The sequence below is a fragment of the Haliotis cracherodii genome, unplaced genomic scaffold (genome assembly GCF_022045235.1).
Source record: "Haliotis cracherodii isolate W230 unplaced genomic scaffold, xgHalCrac1.p SCAF_1, whole genome shotgun sequence".
Lineage (NCBI taxonomy): Eukaryota > Metazoa > Mollusca > Gastropoda > Lepetellida > Haliotidae > Haliotis > Haliotis cracherodii.
In genome coordinates this window covers 45,619,313-45,631,578 of record NW_027266264.1, presented here as the reverse complement: position 1 = coordinate 45,631,578, position 12,266 = coordinate 45,619,313, and the positions used below count along the sequence as shown (strand labels likewise).

General features: G+C 36.2%; 1 protein-coding gene and 1 pseudogene across 1 annotated transcript; both read right to left on the bottom strand.

Moving 5' to 3' along the window:
* Window positions 1-7,003: 7,003 nt before the first annotated feature.
* LOC139464694 (uncharacterized) lies at window positions 7,004-9,262 on the bottom strand (annotated as a pseudogene).
* Window positions 9,104-12,004, bottom strand: LOC139464705 (uncharacterized). Its single transcript, XM_071246225.1, has 4 exons — window positions 11,673-12,004; window positions 11,189-11,289; window positions 9,784-9,960; window positions 9,104-9,174 (listed from the first exon to the last, which is right to left on the bottom strand). The coding sequence occupies exons 1-3, from the start codon at window positions 12,002-12,004 to the stop codon at window positions 9,803-9,805; spliced, it is 591 nt and encodes a 196-aa protein (XP_071102326.1). The 3' UTR covers window positions 9,104-9,174; window positions 9,784-9,802.
* Window positions 12,005-12,266: the final 262 nt, after the last annotated feature.

Below are 12,266 nucleotides of genomic sequence, written 5' to 3'. Positions count from 1 at the left end.
TGATTTTTAATACAATTCGAGCCAAAATTCATTGTCTGTTTTCATTTTTTCAGTGTTTTCAAGTTTTATTTCACTTGTAAACACCTGTAATTAGATAATGACAAAGGTTAGAGACAATAACAACAAAGAATATTAAAGTATACTTAATCCTCTTTACAATGGTATATGATCAATGTATATTAAAAGCAAGTTTCTGGTAGAAAAAGTGCATCAAAAATGATGGTGTGATTTTCCAATAATACTGCCAGGGAGGCCAGTGTACAGGCCTTGTCAGTGTCAGGGACTGCAGGGTTTCAAGGGACATAACTCTGGGGCAGCCAGTGATGAAAGAGTTAAGCAATTGATTAAGTTTAGTCATATTTTTATTTGAAATACTATGTGCTTCTTAAAACACTTGCCTTCAAATATTTGAACTTATGTTTTTGATCGTGCAACTTTCTATGTACTTATCGGGTTGGAATGATCAAAAGTGTAGCAGTTGCTAAGCACAATGCCAGATAATAAATCTTGAAAGTGTGCTTTCACTAATTGTTGTATCAATAGGCAGAGAAATGTGTGAATGTAAAATATTTGAAATATTTCATTTGAGGTTTGAGATTAAATGCAAATTTTACAGTATTTTAATGTCCAGGTTCGAGATATCGTCTGCATGTCAATCTACAATGATGAGTTATCTGTTGTGAGCACCTCCTCAGAAACTACTGGACCACTGAAGCTGAAACTTCGCATTTGTTGATCACATCAGAATTTGTTCAAGACGTTCAAATCCAAATTCCAGTATGATCTTTGCACTTGAACTACACTGTTAGCTGAAACTTCTTATTGCCATTATTCAGTCAGTTTTGTACAAGTTCTAATGAAATTTGGGATTAAAAAAATATTTCTGATTTTTCATAATTCATAATTTTGACCTTGCTTTAACCATGCTTTTAAATTCTATCAAAATGCATATTTGTGTATGTTATGGGATTCAAAAAATATTTCTGTTTTTTCATAATTCATAATTTTGACCTTGCTTTGACCATGCTTTTAAATTCTATCAAAATGCATATTTGGCAATGTAAACTTCTCTAAATTTGCCAGACTGAGGGAGCTGAATTTGTGCCGTGTGCGTTTCTCCTCAAGATGATAGCATGATTTGTTCAGATATTTTAGTGTTTTTTAGTCCTCAGTATTTATATGGAAAATATAAAAATATATATATGCAGGGTAGCAATGATAGTGTCTGTATAGTGGTTGTCTTTTTGGTCATTATAAAGTGTTGACTACATGTGAAGGTGAGCTACACTGTTGTAGCACTATTTTTAACCAGGCTATGGGCTATCATTACCAAATTCATTCACCTTTCTTTGGCAAATATTGTAGCCTTATAGATAAGAAGAATAAAATGATAATCAGTATGTTTAAATTATACCATTTAACTCGTTCAGTTTTTTTTTTTTGTGGTTTCAGATATCCCCTTTAACGATGTCATGAACTGGACGCTGCACTCTTGATTCCAGCACTAATATTGTCATGACCAAATGTTAATAATGTTCATATTCAGCAAGTTGAAGATAACTGACACAATCTTTAAGTTTCACAAATATGTTATTCAGAAGTTTTTTGTTTTCACTACTGATTTATATAAAGTATAAAAAATGGATTTCTGTAATAGAATAAAGTATTGAAATACATGTGATACTAGTTGTGTCTCCATCACCATAGTGTGGATGTTTTATGCTGTTTGAGAGAAAAGTTGGCCTAATGGTCTAAAATGCTTCAACACTGCAAAGTTGTGTCGATTGGTTATGTGAGGATCCATTCTGATCACTGGTTTGGAGAATAGTGACCTTAAGCTGAACAGATGGACATGTGGCAGTGTGATTTGTAAGGGAGACACGGATCTATGCAACCACATGAGGTATTGTGGTGCTGATACGAAGGGTTGTATTCCCGATTTCAACCCATGACCAGGACATCCTGGCACTAACTGCACATCAAGGTCCATCAACCATGACAATTGGGCCACCTGTGCACCCAAGTTTCACTCACTCTACTTAAGCATAATTGCAGTACCATAAAGACAGAAATTAATAAGTAGGATCTGTGTGACTAAGAAAGCAGTTTCTTGTCACTTTTCAGCATGTGTTGGGTAACCCTAGCACCTCATGATTCATATTTCTGTTGAGATACAGTAACACCTGTGTCTGTATCAGGAATGACCCAGTTTTCTACACAATAAGACATATATTGGGAAGGAACACCAGCCTTAGAACCTTACGATTCTTCTGAGGGTTCTTTTGAGATACCACAACAGCTGCGTCTGATTCCAGAAAAATCCATTTTTACATCACTGTCGGACACATATTGAGTAGAAACCCTAACCCTAGCACCTTATCATGTATGTTTCTGTTGAGATTTCGTGACACCTGCGCCTGATTCAAGGATAATCCAGTGTTACATCACTGTCGGACATATAATGGGTAGAAACCCTAACCCTAGCACCTTATCATTCGTGTTTCTGTTGAGATACGAAAACATCTGCGCCTGATTCAAGGATAATCCAGTTTTACATCACTGTCGGGCATATACTGGGTAGAAACCCTAACCCTAGAACCTTACCATTCATGTTTCTGTTGAGATTTCATAACAACAGCGTCTGTATTTAGGAATAACCCACTTTTACATCACTGTCGGACACATAATGGGTAGAAACCCTAACCCTAGCACCTTATAATGCATGTTTCTGTTGAGATACGAAAACATCTGCGCCTGATTCAAGAATAATCCAGTTTTACATCGCTGTCGGACATATATTGAGTAGAAACCCTAACCCTAGCACCTTATCATTCGTGTTTCTGTTGAGATTTCGTGATATCTGCGTCTGATTCAAGAATAATCAAATTTTACATCAGTGCCGGACACATATTGAGTAGAAACCCGAACCCTAGCACCTTATCATTCGTGTTTCTGTTGAGATTTCGTGACATCTGCGTCTGATTCAAGGATAATCCAGTTTTACATCACTGTCGGACATATATTGAGTAGAAACCCTAACCCTAGCACCTTATCATTCGTGTTTCTGTTGAGATTTCGTGATATCTGCGTCTGATTCAAGAATAATCAAATTTTACATCAGTGCTGGACACATATTGAGTAGAAACCCTAACCCTAGCACCTTATCATTCGTGTTTCTGTTGAGATACGAAAACATCTGCGCCTGATTCAAGAATAATCCAGTTTTACATCGCTGTCGGACATATATTGAGTAGAAACCCTAACCCTAGCGCCTTATCATTCGTGTTTCTGTTGAGATTTCGTGATATCAGCGTCTGTATCGGGAATAACCCAGTTTTACATCACTGTCGGACATATATTGAGTAGAAACCCTAACCCTAGCACCTTATCATTCATGTTTCTGTTGAAATTTCGTGACATCTGCGTCTGATTCAAGAATAATCCAGTTTTACATCAGTGCCGGACATATATTGAGTAGAAACCCTAACCCTAGCACCTTATCATTCGTGTTTCTGTTGAGATACGAAAACTGCGTCTGATTCAAGAATAATCCAATTTTACATCAGTGCCGGGCATATATTGAGTAAAAACCCTAACCCTAGCGCCTTATCATTCGTGTTTCTGTTGAGATTTCGTGATATCAGCGTCTGTATCGGGAATAACCCAGTTTTACATCACTGTCGGACATATATTGGGTAGAAAACCTAACCATAGAACCTCATGATTCATGTTTATGTTGAGATACGAGAACATCAGCGTCTGTATTTAGGAATAACCCAGTTGTAAATCACTGTCAGGCATATATTGGGTAGAAACCTTAACCCAAATAGGGCTGTTACATATCTGTGGCGGCATCAGACTTGACATATATAACCTAACCCTAGCTCTTCCTGATGCGACCGAACGGTATGATGGCGAACCATAACGTCTGCAGTATCCAAATAGGGTTGTTAAATACCTGTGGCGGCATCAGACTTGACATATATAACCTAACCCTTGCTCTTCCTGATGCGGCCAGACCCGTGAAGATTCCGGGGTAGAATAGGTCTTCAGCAACCCATGCTTGCCGTAAAAGGCGACTAACGGGATCCGGTGGTCAGGCTCGCTGACTTGGTTAATACATGTCATCGATCCCAATTGTGTGGATCGATGCTCATGATGTCAATTACTGGATTGTCTGGTCCAGACTCGATTATTTACAGACCGCCGTCATATAGCTGGAATATAGCTGAGTGCGGCGTTAAACAACAAACCAACCAACCAACCCGATGCGGCCGATTGGCATGATGGCGAACCAAACGTCTGCAGTAAGTATCCAAATAGGGCTGTTACATATCTGTGGCGGCATCAGACTTGACATATATAACCTAACCCTAGCTCTTCCTGATGCGGGTATGTTGGCCAACCATAACGTCTACAGTATTCAAATGGGGTTAATATCATGTATGACACAACACCATACCCGCATGTTCCTATTATTGGCTTTGTTAAGATGCATTTTTTAATATATTCATTGAGTTTCATGTAATAACTCATTTACTTTTTACTTGTTTGAAGTTGTTTGTGTGCTGTATTGTTGCAAGATTCTTTAGTATTTGACTGGTGGTATTATTGTTGAATGAATACTTTTGTTACACAGATAGGTAATATGTGTTCTCAACAAAATAAATAAACACATTTTGTAAGTTTTATCTTTTTATTAAGACTAACATTAAAGCAAATAAACAAATCTATGTATGACTCATTTCACTGTTCAAACTACAACAAAATAAACCATAAATGTAAAAAGTTTGAGGAAAGCAGTATGACAACATAGATATAACTGGAAAAATATCATTCATCTACAGCAGAGTATTACAGAACAAAGTGCCTAGAAAAACCTCTTATGCACGGAGTAACCTAGTTGGGCTTGAACGACTTTAATATACAGTCTTAGAGCCAGTCCTACATCACCGGTATCATGCAACATTGATGTTAGTGAGTACTATTCATCACATTTTACTTTGAACCATCTAAAGCAACATGCAATCGTTGATAAAACATTTCAGTTTTTCTCTAATTCCATTTTGATTGCTCCAGAAGAAGAAGAAAACAAAACTTGCTCTGGCTCAAATGAGTTGAAGTTGCTTTGATATTTTGTAAGGAACTGTGAATTGAACTGCTCACAGATTTCGGTGTTGACACCCACATTTTCAAACACTGAAGACTTGAAAGCATCGCCACATACATGCGTACAACCATGGAAATAATCATGGAAGAATCAAGTGCCTTTAAAGAATGAAGGTTGTCTATTCAAGCAGTATTCAGAAAGTGAACAAGCAAAGTCATAAAGTACATGTGTTGGTGGTTCAGGCAGGTACCTGAACATGGAAGCAAATGGATCTTTTCTGCCTTCACTTTCAGGAATTATGTGGAACCCAAGACAATGACCATGAATGGAACAAAACCAGAAAAACAAACTACTGCGTCCACTTGTGCTGACTCTAGGGAAGTCCTTGTTACATCTTTCATCTGCTGCTGGTAGGTCATCATAAATTTTAGTTTTGCTGATCTTATTTAGGTTGTAGATAGGGAGTTTTCTAACCTGTTCTCCACTTTCAGTAAAATGATATGCCACGCCACTTTCTGGATTGTAAGATTTAGGGATGCTATGTGCATCCTGGTAAGCAGGTAAATATGTAAGCATTTCTTTGCATAGTCTGCAAGGTACACTATGAAAATAATGTACATGTATTTCAGCTGCAAATTGTGAGGTGTAAGAACTCTGCAAAAGATTATGTTTTTCGGGCCGAATAAGTTTGACATCTCTAAAACTGACTGGTTCCATCACATGCAAGTACTTCGGAAGATTTACAGAATGGATCTCCAATCTTCCTGAAGTCAATCTTCATATTAGCTGCCCAGGAGAAAAAAACAGTTGTTAAATGTACTCTGAGACAATGTGTCTTGACTTGTATATACGATCCATTTCTTTGCAGAAACCAGTGAATGTGACACTGTCACTTGAAAAGCTTGTAATTCTATACAAAAAGTCATGACAGTTCATCAACAGTGGTGGTTTCTTCCTCCAAAAAGGAATACTGTCCTCTTCCTCTGTATAATACAGCAAACATTTGCCATAATAGGGGCTAGTCGGGTGTAAAGTGTTGTTTTCGTGCTGTGCTGCTGTAGTAGGTTAATGCCATCTGGTGTTTGTACATCATGGAAGGTGCACTGAAAAAAGATTAAAGCTTGGTGCATGATTGATAACGCAACAAGGACCAGTAGTAACATATGAATTGGACCTGTAAATTCATGGATTGTCCTCAGTACATTTTGAGCATTATCTGACCCCTACAGTATACATTCTTCCAGTCATCCTTAATCTTGTAAATGGATCTAAAATATATATATATGCCAACATCTTGTGATTGGACAACATCAGACATGAACTGAAAGCAAAGGCTGTCAGAGTGACCTTTTGGTAACAAAGTTCTGTTTGATAAGGTTACAAAAAGTCAAAATGACCTGCAACTGTCAGGTAGTTTTTTAAGCTGATTCTTAACCATGTGCCCCTGGCAGGCAAATTAGGATTTATTTAATCGTTTGGTTAAAAATTAGCATTTTTCTAAAATTACTTAAATTATGATCCATCATAAGATTATACATATATGGCATTCAAGTCAATTTGAGCAGGTGTGGATAAATCCCTCCAGTCCCTATGGCTATCAGCGATAAAGCAAACTGGACATACTGTGCTTGGAAATTCATACATACCCCACATGAACAGTTTTCTGGTAGTGCAGGACAAAGCAAGATAATACTGACAAAACCAGTATTTCTGAAATACAACAAGATATGTCCTAATTAATCCCTTAAAATACAATATGATACACAACATTTTAACAAAGAGCAGTGGAGGAAACAATGTGCACTTGACATGTTTTAATGTTAGGAAACATGAATAATAAGCATTGACTTCAATAGCTTACATTTGAATTTAGATAGTTCCATTGCAGTGTTTTGTTGTCAGACTATATGAAATCTATACACAAATAGTTCACACAGCAGAGCAATTAAAGATAAAGATACTACTTACTCCCTGTATTTTGGGCAACTCTGAGCAGTTGGAATATGTTTACTCAGTGATCCAAAGTCCCAGAAGCCAGTGTCGACATTCAAGTTTGACTTGTGATGAAAGTGCAAACATTAGCAATAACAGTTTTATGAACATGTTAAAAGGAAACAATTCCAAGGATAAAATCAGCAATTTTGACTAAATGGAAAGAAATGTGCCTTTTTTCAACCATATGTTCCTGAACAGTATTTATCAGTATTTGACATATTATGTTTATTAATACTAAGAAGAATGGATGCATCAGATCTGAATTTAACAACAAACCACAAAAATGTATCAATCAGTAAATAATGAACCAATTACGATAGTAATTTTACAATACCGGTACTGGTATATCAAACTATAAAACTATTGCAGTTATTTGCTCTATATCGACAGGAAACTAAAAACACCTTGGTAATGTTAATAGTATGCATAAAAATTAATACCGTATTCGACGTAATAAGCGGCCTAGGCGCTCTCAAAATTAGAAATTGGGGGCTCTTATTAGAATATTATTTTGGTGAAAAAAAAGGAGAGTTGAAAGATAAATTTCGTGGTTTACGCTGACAGCCGGAAATGTTTATGTATGACAGATATATTTTTCCAGAATTTAATTCCCCATTGTTTACGGTGCATATCACAATACTATTGCAATAGTCATGATAGTGCGGGCTACTATTACAATACAACTACAATAGTGAAAATAACACCCAGTAGCCACCCCTATATATAGGTATTACATCTTGAAGTAACTTTGATTCAGATTTTGCTGATAACAAAGCCAGGACAGGCGGAATACTCATGACCCAATACCTACATGTACTTTTAATTATAAGATACAAACGAAGGTTTTGTTGCATGGTTTAACATACCTTTTCAGTGAATGTACCGGGGTAGAAGAAGAAGGGATCATTAGTTCCTCAGTGTTCTCAGTTGATGTTGAAGGAATCCAGAGTTGTTGGTTTTCTTTCATTGACAATAAATGTGGACAGAGCCTTTGGAATGCCTCTAAGTTCTTTACAGTTTTAGATTTTCCAACAGAACAAAGTCCTGATTGACATGAAATAGTCCAGGTATCATTGTTGACATGTACAAATTCAACATTTTCATTTCTTCCTTTGACTGTATATTTGGTTACACAAGGAGATTCTGCAACCAGCACTATTTCATGATTTTGCACTAACATTGAATCCCTTAACTTTTTATCTTTGTCAGATTCAGGTTGAAATTCTGAACTGAAGAGATTGTGATAATCTTGCAGTAAATACTCTTTCACAAATCGGGCATGCATGCATGTAACACCTGATGTGTCTAGATATGTTTCTTCTGTGTTGTCATTTTCAATGTAACTTTCGTTAACATGACATCTTGTAAACAGAACAAGAACACTGGAGATGTGTTGTATCCTCCTCCTCATGAAGCATTGTCACTTTGCAGTATGACTGGGGCTTGAACTTTCCACTTTCAGGACAATAGTCACTCATAATCAACACATCCTTTGTAAAGAAATGAGATTGCCAGAGAATAGTGCCACCTTCAATGAGAAGTTGAGAAGTTGTCAAACAGCAATGATGGTTGAGCAACATTAGAAGTGACTATGTCTTCGTGTAGGTTGAGAGAATGGGCAAAGTTGTCTGATGTCACATGGTTTGCAATTCATCTTCGTTTCTGTGGAGGCTGCATGGATGTAGTCTGTGATGAGTGAGTGGAGTCTTCACTGTTCCCTGAGCATGTTGAGCAGAAAGCATCTTCACACTTTGACTTTACTTTTCTTGACATCCAATTCAGAAGTGAAATATGATTTTATTTCTTAAAAAAAGGCAGGGTACTTCCTTGTGTCTTCATTGTATGTAGAAAAGTACTGCATGTAGCTCGCTTTTTGGTCATTGTACCAGTGATAGTTTGATACTGATGACAAAATGTGGAACTCTTCTTCAACACTTTTGGGTTTTATTTCTTTTTTCAAGCTGCTGAAGTCCACAGGGTCATCTATAACGTGGTTTCCATGGATTCTGTGATGCTTTAGAACTTGCAAAAGTGTATCAGTGTCATGAAGCCCAAATATGTGTAGAGGCCTGTTAAAATAGTCAAATAAATGTGTTACTATCATAGGTGAAGGGAGTACAGTGAAACACAACAGCAAGATCACGATACAATACGTATTGTAGAACTGCTTCAAATCATGTGGAAACTTCTTGACTATAAAAAGGTCAAAATAGCTGTAGACATGTTTTGCAGCGGCTATTTTTAGTAGTGAACTTGAAACCCTAATTACAACACATTTCGCTATATTTGACTGACAAAAATGCTTGGTGTCATCAAACGAGCAGTAAGTAATTAATTTTATCAAGTGTCGATATCGTCTTGTATTGATACAAAAAAATGACGATGCATCGATGCACCAATGTGCGGTTTCACCCCAAGAAGGGAGTAGTGAGTGAGCAAGATTGAGACGGTTTGTAAATAAGCAAACTTTGTGGTAAATGAAACTTGATAATATCAGTCAGGTGAGCTAAAAACAAACACTGACTTTTGTTTATTGACTATTTGGTTACATTCATAACAGGAGGAGGATGCATAATGATGGCCTTTCAAAGTTTAGCATTTGTGAAATGAGATTGATAGTGGCACTGCCAAGATAAAAACATTTATACTGTAACTATGGAACTTGTATATAAAGTTACACCGGTCATGTATGTGATTTCATCTGCATTCTTCTTGACAGTGGAAAATCACAGATGATACCTGACGCTTGTTGGATATGTCTTCAGACTGTGCAAGAATGGACAACTTATCAAACACTACTTTGCATATACTCCATCTGCTGTTGAAATACTGGCTGTAGCATTGTCTCTTGGGTCCTGAAAAACAACAACATTGCTCTGATCATGCTGATTAACTACAAAAGTTTTTAAAAAGTTTAATTTGTTCTTATTATATTCATGGCCAACTATACTTTATTATGTTTATACTTAAAGAAACACAAGGCTGAAAGAAACCCATGAAAATTACAAACAATGAAAAAACCTGATGATGCCTTAAACAAACCTAATCAAACATTACAATAATGTTATTGCTATTTTTCCAAACCAAGTTGGTATATACAATAATTACTTTTTCAATACTTGTCCTCTCATGTATAAATTCATATAAATTATTTGACATAGATGGCACCAAATGAGAATAACATTTCGTAGAAAATGTATTGTCCACTGTGGTCTTTAGTAACAGAAATAAAACATAACATAGTGATGAAACGTATGGAAATTAGACTAATATAAGATGTAACTAACAAAAGCAAACTACTGGGTATATCATTAAATGTGAGCAACTATGACTATGATCACAATGAAAATAAACATACTTACAAAGAAAATCTAAAGTATGCAATCATAACAACTGCTGTTAAGGTAGTGGTATGTGCATAATAAGAGATGAACATGATGAATGTCAACATACTTTGAGTTCAATACAGCTACTCCACAGATTACTCAGGGCTTGACACATTGGAGTGCCATACCAGCAATAGAAACTAACAGTTTTAGTACACTTGTCCTTATAATGATAACATACAGCAGAACCCTTAAAAAGGGTAAATTTCTACTGGTACGTATAATACCTTAACTAATGGGCAGTACTGCAAAGGACTACAGGACTCGAGCAGTGGTATGTAGAATTCAATGCTTTAGCCACTAGTGGGAAGCCCAGGTTTTTAAAAAGTCTCTTTGGTCTAGTAATGCCATATGATAACACTAAAATATACTGAATATGATGCTAAGAACCAAGTTTGGGCTCGTAGTCTCAAAATATACTGATCAAAAAGGTTTTACTCGGTGAACAAGAAAATGCAACAAAGGTAACAGAGGTTTCCACACAACTTATATCATTACTGCACATATATGTCCAATAAAATACAAATTGATTCATACATGGAAAACTGGCTGACAAAGGAACCAGAATTAAATTCAAATTGAGAATATGTACCAAATTACAATGCTCAATAAAATGCTTCCAATATATCAAAGATTGTCAACATGCCATTTAAACTGCTACCTTTTACAGCACAATATATTTATCTATATACATTACCATCAGTATGCCCATTCTGTTTCACATGGCTTTTGCTTCGAGAGAGTGCTGCCTTTTGCTGCTGTAGAACTTTCTTGTTCAAGTCTTTGCGGGCGAGTATTCTTAGGACAAAAAAGATATAATGTGCATAATTCATAAATGTATTATATTCAGGGCTGCACCACTCGTGCTATATAGGCTAGTAAAGTAACACATAATCAGTCTCCAAAAACTGCTAAGACTACTACTGGTACTAGTCTGAGGTCGGCTCTTAGGATCATTTTCAGTAGAATGTAGTGTTGTTATATGGACTATTCTTAACTGCGTTTAATAGACCAAACAGAATTTTACTAGCCTTGGGCTTCCAACTAGTGGCTAAAGTTGCAGACTGCTAAATGCTATACAGATAGATAATAATAATTTTCTGACTTCATGAAATTGGTATGAATCCATACTATGATAACTGTATTGAAGGACAGACATTACTAATACTTAACATCACCACCTATATGGTAAAAGTTGAGTGACTGTTGAATCCGATTCCTGAAGAACATTGGAAATGGATGGCATGATTCCAGAGAAGCATCCACTTTCAAAATAGGACACAAACATCTGACTTCCCTGTGTAAAGGCAATGGAGTAGAAAATGCCTTGTACAATATCTGTAGCCGCAGCTAGGTCTAAGACTTTTCTTTCCATTTCAGGGAGTTGTCTACGGGTTTTGGAGACAAAGCTGCTGTTAAAAAGGTCTGAATCCATTATAGCAGAGAAAAGCATGACTCTGTTACATTTATTTAGAGTCTCCAATACAGGATCTGCAAATTGAAAAATAATCATATGTATATAGAATTGAATCATGTCATGTTTTTGTCTCAACGCAACACTCAGCATTATGTTTATAATTAGGCTTGTGACAGTAGTTTGTTTGTTATCTATTATATTAACTTAATCGAAGATATCATTAAATATTGTTTATATTAATTTCGGCAAAATCGTGATTGAACTCAACTTTTTGAGTTAACGGACTATAAAAGCCCAGTTTCCATCCTTGCCAAACTAGGTTGGAATTTGCTTTTAAGAGTTATGTCCCTTCTATGTC